Genomic DNA, 15,795 nt, shown 5'->3' on the forward strand with positions numbered 1-15,795 from the left:
TAATATAAAATTTAAGAGATTAAGATAAAAGATATTATAAATCTTTATATTTACTAAAAGCTTTAAGCGATATAAGATTTTTATAAGATTTATTACTTTAAATAAACTATATCTCTTATTATCTAGCTTTTATATTAATCGATTTAAAATAATATTTTTGATATTAAGAAAGACTATATTATCTACTTTAAAAGTAATCTTCTAATATTACTTATTAATTTAAATTATTATAATCTTTTAAACGCGATCTATATTACTTTAAATATAATTAAAAATTTATTATATATACTCGATAATATTTATTATTTAGGTAGTATTAAGACGCTTATAAATAATATTATAATTAATAATATTTAAGCTAAAACTTATTTAAGAGTAAAAGCCTTTATTTATAAAGAATAATAAGATATCTATAGCTATAAAAGTAGTAGTATTATTAATAAACTAAATAAAAGATAATTATCTAGATTAATTATCTTATATATAATTATAATATATTTAAAGATAATACTCTATATTTTAATTAGTCTATTTAATCTATTTATTAATTTTAAAATAAAAAGCTATTAATAACTTAGTCTTAATCTCGAGTTATTTATAAAAGACTTTTATATTATCGATATAAATTAAGAGTCTTTATTCGAAATTATTAATATCGATAGATTATATAAATAAAAGATCTTCTTAAATAATATATTAATCGTCTTTTTATTTATAATTTCTTTATTTATATTAGAGTATATAACGTAGTATTATTTCTTAATAAATTAATCTATCGCTATTTAGATAGTGTTATATCTATTAAATATAAATAAACTTATTATAAAGTCTATCGAGATATTCTATTATCGCTTTTAAGAAATTAATAGAGATTATAATAGATTATATTCTTAATCGCGAGAGGTTTTAGATCTATAATAAATATAGTAGTTTTAAATATAGATAATAACGATAGCTTTTATATCTCGCTAATAATATTTTTATTTAAATAGCTTATAGATATAAACTATATCGAAATATCTATATAATAATTAATTATATATTTCGCGAATAACGTCGATAAATAAACTCTTTAATATTTATAAGCGATTTTTATAATAGAGTATCTTATTCTCTATAAAGTATCTATTAAATATAACTTCGCGAAATATATTTTTATCTTTTATAATTATCTTATAAATTTTATTATAAATTTTATAAATTTTATAAATTTTATAAATTTTATAAATTTTATAAATTTTATTTTTTTAAATTATTTTATAGAAGATAAGATCGTTAATAATATATATTTTAATATCTTTATTATTAAGTTTTAAATAATTAGATATAAATATTATCTAATATTATTACTTTAAGTATTTATTCTTAAGATTATTTAAAATAAAATTAACTATATATATAAATATATTAATCTTAATATTTTAAGACTCTAGATAATAGATAATTTTAATATTAAATTTAAATAATATATCTAAATAGCGAGCTTAGCGATAGCTTAGATCTCTTTTTTTAATAAAATATATTAAATCTTTATAATCTATAAATATTTTAATAGAAATATTAATATATTTTAGTCTAGAATATTAATATTCTAAATAGCGAATAATAATTAATAATTTCTTATTATAGATCTAATAATTATATTTAATTGAAATAAAGTTCTTACTATAGAAAGCTATCAAGTATAAGATTTTATTATTATTATATTAGAATAGAATATTATTATTAATATAATTAGAGAAGTCTATTTCGAGTATAGCGTTTTTCGATCTATCGAAATAATATAGAATCGAAGCTCTTATAATAGTTATCTTTAGTAAATAAAAGACTTTCTAATAGATTGATAATTAATTAAATATTATTTTCTTAGCTATAAGTTTTATTATTAATTTTATAATTTTCGAGAAGTCTCTTATAAATTAATAATAGAAGTTATAAAAGCTAATAAAGGTCTATATCTTCTTTAAATTAATAAATATAGATTATTTAATAATAATTTTAATTTTAATAGAGTTTATATAAAAGTCGTTAATTAAAATAAAAAGACTTAAAAACTTCGTCTCTTAAATATAAAACTTATATTTAAGAATATCTATCTATAATTTAGCCTCTTATAACTTTTAAAAAATCTTTTAAATATATAATATATATTTCTTTCTCGATTAATTATAAATAAGAATATCGTCGAGATAGACTTAATAGAAGTTATTTAGATATTTAAATAGAATATTATTTATATATTACTAATAGATAGCTAGACTATTAATTAAATCGAAGAAGAGTACTCGATATTTATATATATCTAAAGAGGTAATAAATATAATAAAATTCTTACTATCGAGATATATACGTAATTTATTAAATACGATTATAATATTTAATCGAGTAAGATATTTATAGCTCTAAATTCTCGCGAGAACTTTATCTATTAATAAAATTAAATATCGATTTCTCTTAATAATAATATTTAGTCTTTAATAGTTTATATAAAAGTATAAATCTTCGTTTAATTTCTTAGTAAATAAGATAGAGAATATGAACGAAGTATAACTAGATATTATAAAGCCCTTTTTTAAATACTTATCTAAATACTTCTTAATTTATTCTAACTTATATTCTAATATAAAATAGACTTAACTCTTCGATAATTCGATAATATTAATTTTAATAAATTTTAATTTATAATTATAAAAACGATATAATAATAATTTATTCGTCTTTTCTCTATTAAAAATATTTAAATAATTATAATACTCGATAGAGAGTTTTTATTTAATATTCTTAAGGCTAACGATTTTAATAACATTAATTTAAATAGAGTAATTCGATTTATAATATCTCTTATATTTCTTTTCTAAATTATAAAAATATAGCTTATTAATCGATATATAAGAATTATATAATTTCTTTTAAGAAGATAACTTCTTTAATAGCGAGTTATAGATCTTATTTATAATAAGAATAAATAGTTAATTTCTCTTATTACGCGCTAATTAATAGTATAATATAATATTAATTTCGATAATATTAATAGATTATAAGTTTATATCTTATTTTTATTTTATATTTTTAAAAGTAGATATAAATCTCTCTCTATTAATTATTTCGCTAAAGACGTTTAAGTCGATAGTAAAGTTTAAATTATCGTTATATATAAATTAAAAAGAAGATTTTTTCTTTAAAATAGTCTATAAGATAAAGAATTTCAATTTCGAATTTAATAAGATAGCGAGATTCTTTATTATTAAGATCTTATTATTATTATAATTATAGCGATTTAATATAAAAAGAATCTTATTCTTTATTATATCAAGAAATATCTTATATTTATTTATTTATAGTTTTTCTAAAATTATATTATATATAAGAGAGATAATAAATATAAACTATGTTCTCTTTCGATAATTATTTATTATTAATATTAAAAATAGATAATAGATAATAGATTTTCTTATAATTCGATTATCGTAATTTTTTAAAGATTTAAATTTCGATAGTAGAATTGATTTAAATAGTAATTCTTTATAAATCTTAGAAACTAGAAACTTATTAATAACTATATATATTCTAGTATATTTATTATTAATAAGAGTATTCTAAAGTAAATATTTTCGTTTTTATAATAATAGCGTAACTTCTATTCTAAAAGAACGATATATTAAAAAGTTATTAAGAATATTTAATAGATATATATTATAGATACCTCTTATTATAATTTTAGTAAAGATTATTTATTTTTTAAATTTTTAGAGACTTCGTAAGCGTTAGTTAATAGATTTATCTTATATTTATTATTAATAATAAGTTCGTAAATTCTTATATCTTATAAGGCCTTCTTATTAGCGTTATTTTATCTCTATATTAAATAATTTTATTTTATATAATCTATCTTCTTATAATTAAAATATATTAAATTTCTTAAATCTATATTAATTATCGCTTTTAATATATTTTAAAAAGTATTTAGAGTATAAATACTCGATATAATAGCGAAAGATATAATTCTTAGTTATAGCGATAATTATCTTTCTTATTCGAGTTATAATAGTTTTAGAAGTTATTTTATTAAGAGATAGAGTTAGATATCGTTTATAATCTATACACTATAAATTATTATTATTTATAAGATATTTTTTAATATCTTTTAGAGATATAAACTTATAATTAGAAAGGCTTATAAAAATAATATAAAGTCGAATATATATTTATAGCTTAATATCTAAATTATTCTTTAAATAAATTTTATTATAATTAAATATAAAATTAAGTTTAATAAATTTTATATAAAATCTATTAAAGAACTAAGTTATCTATTAAAGAAAGTTATAATTATATCTTATTTTCTTATAATAATTTATCTCTTTATAGATCTTAGTTAGCTAATTTATAACCTCGCTAATTAATATATAGAGATTTATAATATTTTTATATCTTCTATTTAGAGTATAAGAGATTACTTTTTTATCTATACGTAATAGAAGATAAGTAATTTAAGATATTTCGATAGAGTAGTAATCTTTATTATTTAATAACTTTTTCTTTATTTTTATTAATTAATTCTTCTATATAGAATTCTTATTATTAATAAAAAAGAAAGAATTTAATAGCTTAATAAACTTCTCTTTTTTATAAATAGAGAGTAGAATTTAAGTAGACTTTAATAAGATTAATACTTATATATTAGAGATAATTTATAAGTTCTTAAATATATCTAATTATAATGCTATTAGTTATTATTAAAGCTTTTTATTATATTCTTATAACTTTTTAATCTTAATATTAACTTACTTTAGATATTATTAAATCTTATTTTATTAATTTACTATCTTATTCTTCTTAATCTTAAGATTAATATATTATTTAATTATATCTCGAAATTAATCTTATTAATAGCGGAGATTATAGAATATAATAAGAAATTAATTAGACTTCTTATTAGTTTAATAGCGTAATTAATTAATATTAATAATTTATTAAAGATTTATAATAATTTTGATATTCTCTATTATATTATTAGATAGTAAGAATTATTAATTATTAAATATTTAAGTAAAGAGATTATTAACTTAATTTATCTTACTTAGTTATATATTCGAAATTTATAATAATTTTAAAATAAGAAGAAGAGAATTACGTTATTTCTTTTAAGTCTTTAATATTATAAATATTAAGTAAAGAAGAGAAAAGAAAAATTTCTTATAATATCTTTTATAAGACTTTATTATAAATTCGAAAAATAATATTATATTTTATAAAGACTTTTTTTCTTAATTTATAGATTATTTAGACTATTATAAAAATTATAAATAATTTAAATATTATTCTTTTAAATACTTTTATATTATTTAAAGAATTAGTTATATAATTATTAAGTTAAATAATAATTTCTTTAAATTTATTAGTTATATAAATAAATTAATCTAGTAATTACTTTATTTCTCTAACTAATTATAAAACTATTACGCTATTTTAATAAATACTCTTTATAATATATTATCTATATAATAGATTTATCTAGAAATATAATAATTTAACTTAATATCTTATTAAAGTCTCTATTAATAGATTTCTTAAATTCGTTTATTAATTTAAATATAGTAAATAAAGTAATCTAGTTATAGTATTAGAATTAATATAGATATAATATTAATATAGATATATTAAATAAGATAACTAGATATCGAATAATTATATAAATAGAGAATATTAGATAATAGTAAGTATTTCTACTAAGATACGCTAGGCTCTAATAGATTATAAAGCTAAATAATATATTAAGAAAGATATAAAATACGCTCGTAATACTAGTAACTCTAAAAAATTTATTTAATTATACTTTATAATTTTATATATTATAATTTCTCTAGCTTTTAAAATTATAATTAGCTTTAATTTTATAAAATAATTATTTATAAAGAGAATAATATTCGAGAGAAGTATTTTAATAGCTATTTTAAATACTATTATTAATATTTTTTTAAAATTCTTAATTTTTAATCTACTCTCTAGATTTTATTTAAAGAAATATTAAGTATAGCTATAAAGATACTCTTTATCCTTTATTATAAATAGCTTATATCTCTTTAAAATTAGCTTATCTAATATTAGATCTAATACTATTATAAGCCTTAACGCTACTTACGCTAAGACTTCGACATCGTATATATTATATTAGAATTTCTTTTAGAGTCTAATTTTAATAATATACTTCGTATATCTAGAGACTTAACGAATATAGATCTACTTTATATACTTCGAAGTTTTAATATTTCTTAGAGATTAATTCTATTATTAAATATATTATTAAATTTTATAACGACTCTATATCTTTTATAGTCTATGTTCGCTAGCTAATCGCTAGTAAACTACGCTCTTATAATAAAGATCTAAGTAATATAGAATATACGCTCTATCTCTTATATTATACTTTCGTTAATTATTATATAAAAAAAGAAAATTTAAAGAGTCTTTTAATTTTTTTAAATCTTATTTATAAATAATATAAGCTTCTTATATTATATAAACTATTTTTATCTATTCTAGCTAATAATAAAAGAGTTCTCTTTATAAAAATTAAAATAATAAATATATTTTCTAAATAGATAATAGCGATTTTAAGATATCTTTTTAATAAAAATAAAAATTATTAAAATAATTTTATTAGTTTTTTAATAGTTATATATAATAAAAAAGTAAAATTTTTTTATATATATAATAATAGCGATAAAGATTTTAAACTTCGAAATATTTATAGATTTTTAATTAGAGTTTAAATTCTTCTATATAAAAATATATAAATTAATATTTTTATAGAGTTTTTTCTAAATAATATTAATTTATATAAGATAAAATATTAAATATAAATATATTTTTATATTATTAAAAAGATAATTAATAGTTAAATAATAATTAATATTCTAAAAGTAATAAAATATACTTAAGTAGATTATTATATTAATTTAAATATTTCTTTCTAATTTTAATTTAAATAATTTATTTCTAATACTTTAAGATTTTATTTAATTTACTTTAATTAAAAATAGATAGAATAATAATTTTAGATATATTAAATTATAATTAATTAAATAATAAAGAAAAAAAGAAAAAAAACGCGTTATAGATATTCGAAGTATTCTCGATAGATTTATTATATTAGCTTCGAGAGGTTATCGAATAAATTTAGAGTTACTACGCTCTTTAATTAAATCGACTAAGTTATCGCGGATAAATAAATTAGCGTTCGCAACCATTAAAAAAATATCCTTATTAAAGTTCGCTCGACAGTCGGATAGCTAATAACATTTTTATTTTCTATTAAAATTTTAAGATTTTTTTTTTAAATTATAGAAGAAAATATAGGCTTCTAAAGAAAAAAAATTCTTAAATTTAGTCTTATAATTATTAAAGCGTAAGGGATTTAAATATCGCTTATTAAAGTTCGCTTATTAAAGATTACTTATCTATTTACTCGATAATCTTAATTAAAAAAAAAATTATAAATTTAATTCATAGACCTTTACTCGTAGAGTATATCTTCTTAAGAATTTACTATAGAAAGATACGAAGATATAACGACGACTTATATAGTTTTAATTATTTAGAATAATATAATTAGTTAAAATAATTAGATAGATTATATAACTCGTATAGTCGGCTAGCTAAGATAAGACTTCAGGATAATATAATTTAATCAAACAATCAAACAATCAATCAATCTAAGCGTACAAGCGGAGCTTTAAACTCTCACACCATCCGTATTGCCTTACACCAATCTAGAGTGAAAAAGATGCGCAGTATCATACCACAACTGGAGCGGTTCAACCACATCTAGTGCGCATGGGTAAATCGCAACGCAAAGTCTAGTCAATCACCCTCATACCAAGGTCTTCTCGGCGTTGTTTAGATACGCCCAGCTTATCAAAAGATACACGTCTTTATACTCCTAAGGCAACCTACAATCTCGTTCCTTCATCTTCCCCTCGTCAAGATCAGGTTACCGCTGGCATGAAGGCATTCAGGCGCTTGAGGGGGACAATAAGGCTCGTTGAGAGGGGATAGAGAAGGGGCTCAGAAGCTGCATAGTCCTCCATGCTTGACGTACGTGAAGAGTCTATGTTCGGTGAGTGAGAGTGAGGAGGGACCATCAAGGAATGGAGATAAGTCGGGACATGCCGCATCGATTTTGAAAGCAGGGGCTTTGGAAAGTTCTCGGACTGAAGAGGAGCCATGATAGGGCTGTCTGTGAGAACGCTTTGCGTGAAGGCTCGGCGCAACGTCAGTCGAATTGGTGTCAGAAAAGAGAAGTGGAGAAGCTGGCGATCGTGAAGGAGAGAAAGCAGGAGAGAGAGGAGGCGATAACGATCGTATGGTGTAGGGGTACAGAAATACCCAGTCTATGTCCCTGCGCGGTCCGTCGCCAGGGGATTTGGTTACTGTGAGTAAGGATTGGGGCTGTGAAATGCTGCAGACCGCCGGGAAGGTGACGTACAGGGAAGGCGTATGAAGGGTGGGAAGAACATACTTTCATGGAGAGAAGGTCATTGGCAGCAGGGGAGTGACGTCTCAAATGGAAGACTGAGAGACCCATCCATCGAGGTGAAATGCATTCGATCGTAGTCAAACACTCAAAGATGAATAGCAACCCATGCTTGAACAAGGGCCCTATGGAAAATGCATGCCGTCGTGGTCGCAAGAGCTGACCAGGAAGCTGGGTATAGTACAAACGCCAACATATGCTCCGCACTTCGTTAACCTGTGAGCCCTGATATGGTTTCGCCTCATTATCATAACCTCGTGGGACATGTATAGTGCTGAACGGGCGACCGAACGGACCGAGGCTCCATAACCATGGAAATCCACCATTTCAGAAGCCTTTGCCCTCTCACGAGTCGTGATCAACCACGTCCAAGGCCTCGAAATCAATGTCCACAGCCGTAGCATCAGGAGTCCTATGATCATCCCTCATGCCCATTGTTTGTATTGCCAGACTCGTATTCCCACATGAAATCGCCATATCTGAGGCAGTGGAGCTGGCATCAACGTCGTGCATCTCAGAGTCTGGGTTCTTTGGAGCCGCAGCTAGTTCTTTCGCCTTCGCCTTCGTCAACCTTCCATGTTGCGCCTTGAATTTTGCTGGGTGTAGAACTTGATGGAGTAAAGGCTTCTCGACGCGCCGACGTTGATCATTTGCTCTGGTGGAGAAATTGGATGCTGCAAATGCATTAATAAAGGCATAATACACCAGAGCCTGGAGCGCCGAACCTTCGCTCTTCCGCTTCACAGCATCAAGATTGTTGGCGTACTCCCAGATCCACGAGATCATGGCAACCCAATTTTGACGACAACCCATTATTTGGAAAGACTTGGCGTACTCCCCGAAAGTGTAGATGTTGATGACGCCGCCAGAGCTCGGTTTGAGGCGGAGGGGACCGAAATACACGTTCTGAAGGGAAGATCAGCATTCGAAGGTTCCCGCGGGACGGCATGGGTAGCATACGTTGAGTTCAATCCACCAATTGTTGGGTCCTCCCGAGCGGTATAAAGGATGGCTTGTGCTCATAGGCTTCTTGCGATAGAATCGTGGGTTGGTTCTTGGCCATAGTTCCAGTAACATCAACACGCCCTCTGACCAATTCCTATCCTCCGCGATCATCCCTTTGAGCATGCCTATGTGATCATCAGGATCGCACTCAAGCTCCTCACCCTCATCACCGTCACGTAAGAGGGCGTTTATTTTGCGCGTGTCAAGTGGTGGAAGCATGGTGTCGCTGTGTTTAGAGCAGGCAGGCTGAGCAAAGTAAGGTGTGCGGGTGAAAAGGTACCGTAACGTGGAGTTTTTGTTGTTGCCTAATCCTAAAGGCGCGAGAAGTGAAGCTAAGCTACCTTAATTGAGGCTAATTAAGACTAACCGTAAAAGGTAAACTCTAAGAATCGCGTTCCTTTCTTATTTTTATATTTCTTAATTTATAACCTCTCGATCTTCTAGAAATATTACTTATTATTATAAGTATATTATTTTTTATATAACTACTTATAGTTATAATATTTCTACTCTCTTTTAAAAAATAAGATTAAGTATTCTACGATATCGAATATAATATTAATATATATAAAAGAATAAAATAGAATTAATTTAAAAAATCTTAAATTTATATATATAGTTAATTATAAATTTAAGATTATTATATCTTTTAATTAAACTATTTAAATTAGCTCGCTAGCTCTCTTAAGCTCTCTTATTAAATATTTAAATATATATTATTTAAATTTAAAATAACTTTTTTATTTTCTACTAAAACTTTAAGTTTTTTTTTTTTTAAATTATAGAATATATTTTACGCGTCTTAAATATTTAAGAATTTTAAAATTTAATCTTATATCTATTATAAGATAAGAATCTTAATTATCGCTTATTAAAGTTCGCTTATTAAAGATCGCTTATTAAATTTACTCGATAGCTTTAATTTAAAAAAAAATTATAAATTTAATTTATAAATCTTTACTCGTATTTTATAATTAAATTTTTTTTAAATTTTTTCTTAATAATCGTAATCTTCGATTTTAATTTTAATTATTATTATATAATATTACTAGCTAGATTATTTATAATAGAGTTATAAAGAAAAGAAAAGTATTAAAGATATTTTAAATATCTTATACTCTATTAATTAAGTCGTTATATTATAAGATTAATCGTTACTATTTCTATTCGCGCTACTTAATTACTCGCGCGAAGAATTATTATTATATTTACGACGATAATATATATAAATAAAAGTAGCTAGTATATTTTCTAATTAAATAATATATATCTCTCTCTATATTATATATCTTATATAATATTATCTTAACTTTCTTAATTTATTAATATAGTTAAAAGATATCTTTTATAAGATTTTTCTTATTAATTATATATAGTATAGTTATAAGAGCGTAGTTTACTAGCGATTAGCTAGCGGGCATAGACTATAAAAGATATAGAATCGTTATAGAATTTAATAGTATATTTAATAGTAGAATTAATCTCTAAGAAATATTAAAACTCTAAGATATATAAAGTAAATCTATATTCGTTAAGCCTCTAATTATACGAAATATATTATTAAAATTAAATTCTAAAAGAAATCTTAATATAATATATGCGATATCGATATCTTAATATAAGTAGCGCTAAGATTTATAATAGTATTAGATCTAATAATTATCTTCTCTTCTAGACTTTAATTCTTAAACGTCTAAATAAAAATAAAAAATTTATTAAAAAACCTTTAAACTCTAGTAGAGAAATAAGAGAAAAGAATTAATCTATTACGATATCGTTTTAATAAGATAATAGAATTAATTATTACGCGCCGTAAGCGCGTTATTAATATATTATATAATAATTAGAAAAGAAGCTTAAGAGTTTTAAATAAGAAGACTCTAGATTATTTAATTTACGTCGCTTAATATACGCTTAGCGAAGTCTTAGCGAATAAGTATAAGTAAGCCTCTCGAAATTTAAGTTTAATTTAAAAAGTGCGAAAAATATATTTATTAATAAAAGATTAGTTTAAAGTATAATTAATATAAATATAAAGAATAAAAAACGAATATAAGAAGTATAAATATATATAATAAAATATATTATATTATAGATACTTATAAGAATATTAAAGATTTTTTAAAAGATTTTCGCTTTATTAAGTAAAGTCGCTTTTATATTTAACTTTTTCTTTATTTTTAACTAATTTTTAATATATTAAATCGCTATTAAGATTATATTAAAATATTTATAAATAATCTTAAATTATATAATAGATATAAAATTAAGAATATTAAGAATAAGAAAATAATAAATAATATAAGTATATTATAAGCGAATACGAATTATAGTATTAACGCTAATAATAATATATTTATTTATTAAAATCTTTTAAGTAAATTAATAAGTGCTATAAGTATATCTATTACGCGTTATTTATATAAAAATTTATTATAATATAATTATTATATAAACGAGTATAATAATAATACTTAATAATTATATTATTATTATTATTAAATATAATATTATATAAGCGAGAAGTATACTTAAAAGCTTATTATATATAGTAATAATAGATATTTTTATTTAATATCGATAGAAGTTTAGCGCTGCGAAGAGCGAGTATTATAAATTATAACTATTAATATATAAGAAATATATATATAATTATAGAGTCTTTAAAAAACTTATAATAGTAGTTATAACGTTTATATAATATATTAGTAAAGTATATATTTATTATATATTTATTATAAAAAGTATAGATTATTAAGAATAGTAAAGAAGTATTAATAAAATAAATTTTTTTTTAGAGAAAAAGTAAATATTATTATAGTCGTATATTAATTATATATATCGCGTATTTAAATTATAATACTAATAATTACTCTACGTATTATTATAACTATATTTAATTTATAAGAGTATATCTAATATCATCTATCGACGTTATATACTTTTATTATATATTTATAATATATTATATTTACGCTATATTATTATAAGAAACTCTTTTTCTTCTTTTTCTATAAAATTTAAAGAATTTTAATAAATCTTTTAATAATAATAAAATATTTTTTCTATATTTAGATTTAAGAATAAATCTTTAAAGAAAGAAGATAATTATTAGAAAAGAAACTTAAGAGTTTTAAATAAGAGAATCTTAAATTACTTAGTTTACGTTATTTAATATATATTTAATAAAGTCTTAGCGAATAAGCTTAAGTAAGTAATCTCTCTCGAGTTTTCTTTATTTTCTTAAGAATTAGTTTTATTATTAAATCGATATATAAATATATTTATTTTTCTAATTTCACATTACTATATAACTCTAAGACTCTTCGAGTCTAATAATAATAATATTAATATTATTTTCGAGAATAATATTACTTTTATAATATTAATTAATAATAATCTATAGTAAGCCGACGCGTTTAATATTAATATTTCTATAACGCTAATTAATAACCTCTATAGCGAATAATATTAGATTTAAAAACTTATAATAAAATCTTAAAAATCTAGTAGATAAAAGAAGGAAGATTTCTTTATAAGTAACGTCGTTTTTATAGTATATTACGTTTATAGCGAAGCAACGTAATAATAACCTTTATTATAGAGATTTAAAGAAAGTAATTAATAGAGCGACGTATTCGCGATAACGCTTTCGATTATTAATTAATAATAATAGTAGAAATAATAATAATAATTAAACGATATAGCTTTATAGATAATAGCGAAATATTATCGCGTTATTACTATCTACGTTATTAAGTATTACTCGCTAATAATAACGCTATAATAGAGAATATAAAAATCTCTTTTAAATTATTTATTTTTATTCTTTATAACTTCTAACGTTCTTTTTATAAGTAATTACTCTAGCGCTATAATATTAATATTAATACTAATATAAGTATAATATATCTTATTATTACTAGTTAAAAAGATATAATATAATATAAAATATTAATCTATTATATTATACTCTAATATAATATAAGTTATTAAGATTTATATAATTTTATATCTAATATAATATAGAATCTTAACGAAATATACTACGATATAGTATATCTATAATATTATATTATGAAATAGTATATATATAAAATATCTTATTAGAATTTCTATATTTAGAAGTATAAAGTAGCTATTCTAATTATTATTCTAATTAACGACTATTCTTATTCGATAAATCTAATATAATAACTAATACTATTATAGCTAATACTATTATAACTATTACTTACTTCTATAACTATTACTATTATAGCTACTATCGAAATATAACTCTCGCGTATTCTAGTTATCGTATTCTTTAGTCATCTAATTTTATACTATATTTAGAACCTGGCCTCGGAGAGGTTTTAAAGAATTAATTCGTTCGTTCTCATTATATATCTGATATTTTAACAGCTATTACTACTATAGCTATTACTATTTATTATTTAAATAGTCTACTATTATATAATAGCTAGCTATAATAATACTAGTTATAATAGTATTAGCTATAATAATACTAGTTATAATAGTATTAGCTATAGTAATATTAGCTATTATATCGAATTTATCGAATTTATCGAATAAGAATAGTCGTTAATTAGAATAATAATTAGAATAGCTACTTTATACTTCTAAATATAGAAATTCTAACGAGATATCTTATATATATATTATTTCATAATATGATATCACAGATATATTATACCGTAGTATATCCCGCCAAGATCTCGAATCTATATCAGAAAAATGAAATGATATTCGACCCTATTTATATCATACTCGGATACGATATAATATTACTTAATATGAAATATTCTATAAAATATATTATATCTTTTCGGCTAGTACTTATTATATTAGTAGTCTACTTCTCTTTATTATAAGTATCTTATTATTATTAATCGCGTTAATACGTAGACTAATAATTTTATAATATTCTTTTTTAATAATAATAATAACTTTAATAGTAAGTATATAGTCGTCTTATAGACGCGATTATTAACTCTTAACTATTTCTATTATTATCGCTTTATATATGTATTTATTAATAAATTCTAATATCTAATTTATTATATAGAACTTACTTTTATCGAGATAACGATTTATATATTTAAGATAAGTCTCTCTTCTACGATAATTATAAGATTGAAAGACGCGATATTAGCTACTATATTAAAATTCCTTTATATCTTTAAACGTAGATAAGAAAATTAATATAACGCTATTATCGCGTTAAATAATTTTAAAAATTATTTTATTAACGAGCTAAGCTTAATAAAAAGATTATTTAATAGTATAAACTATAGAGTTCTATAGTAATAATAACTTCGATCGCCTTTATTATAATTATAAATTTCTAAAATTAGTTTATAATAATAAATAAGCGTATAGCGAAGTTAAAGAAAATAAATAAGTTATTAAAGAAGAAGCTTAAGAGCCTTTATCGATATATAATAAATATTAATAGATATTAACTCGAAGACTATACTTTAATTATCTTCTTATTAGAGAATTAAGTCGATAAATTTAACTCGAAATTTAATATTAAGATAGCGGAGAATATTTAAATAGCGATCTTTTTTTAGTAGTAGCGTTAGCGTAAAATTCTTAAGTAGTTTTTTAATAGCTATTTTAAATAAAAATATATCTATATTAATAATATATATTTTAATATAATAAATTTTTTTTATAGTAGAGCTTAATAGATAGTTAAATAATATAATTATTTTATTAATCTATATCTTAATAATAGTAAGTATAAAGAAGTATATATATAGTATAAGTATTATCTAGAAATATATTTAATCTAGTTAATAATTATATCTTATTTTATCGTCTTCCCTTACTTATTATCGATTTATATAATTAATCAAGCTCTTTAATAATAAGAGACTTATTACTTATCTACTTATAGACTTAAGTTAACTTATTAAAATTAATAAGTTTATTATCTAATAATTATTAATTATACTCTTTATCTTAATTAATCTATTTAACTTTATATTAAATATCTTTCTTATATTAAATCTTATTAATAATTTCTTTAATCTTCTAAAGCTTATTATTCTTAATAAAATTAAGAGTTTATATAAAGATTTTTATTATATTATTATAATTACGAAGATAATAAGATTTAAGTAATAATATATAAAAAAAGTTATAAATTTTATATATTGAGAGTAAAAGTAGGCGATATATCTACGCTTCTACTTTATTTATAATTTAAAATAATTTTATAAATTTATAAGATAACTTCTTATTTA

At 21.3% G+C, this 15,795-nt stretch overlaps 1 protein-coding gene across 1 annotated transcript; it reads right to left on the reverse strand.

Annotated features, from left to right (window-relative positions):
* Positions 1-8,881: 8,881 nt before the first annotated feature.
* Positions 8,882-9,760, reverse strand: HO133_000004 (uncharacterized protein; the record flags this gene model as incomplete). The annotated part of the gene is made up of 2 exons (XM_037290944.1): positions 8,882-9,442; positions 9,497-9,760. 2 exons carry the CDS (start codon positions 9,758-9,760, stop codon positions 8,882-8,884), a joined length of 825 nt encoding a protein of 274 aa, XP_037157818.1.
* Between the last annotated feature and the right edge of the window lie 6,035 nt (positions 9,761-15,795).

This window comes from Letharia lupina (assembly GCF_014066315.1).
Source record: "Letharia lupina isolate WasteWater1 chromosome Unknown contig_1, whole genome shotgun sequence".
Classification (NCBI taxonomy): Eukaryota; Fungi; Ascomycota; class Lecanoromycetes; order Lecanorales; family Parmeliaceae; genus Letharia; species Letharia lupina.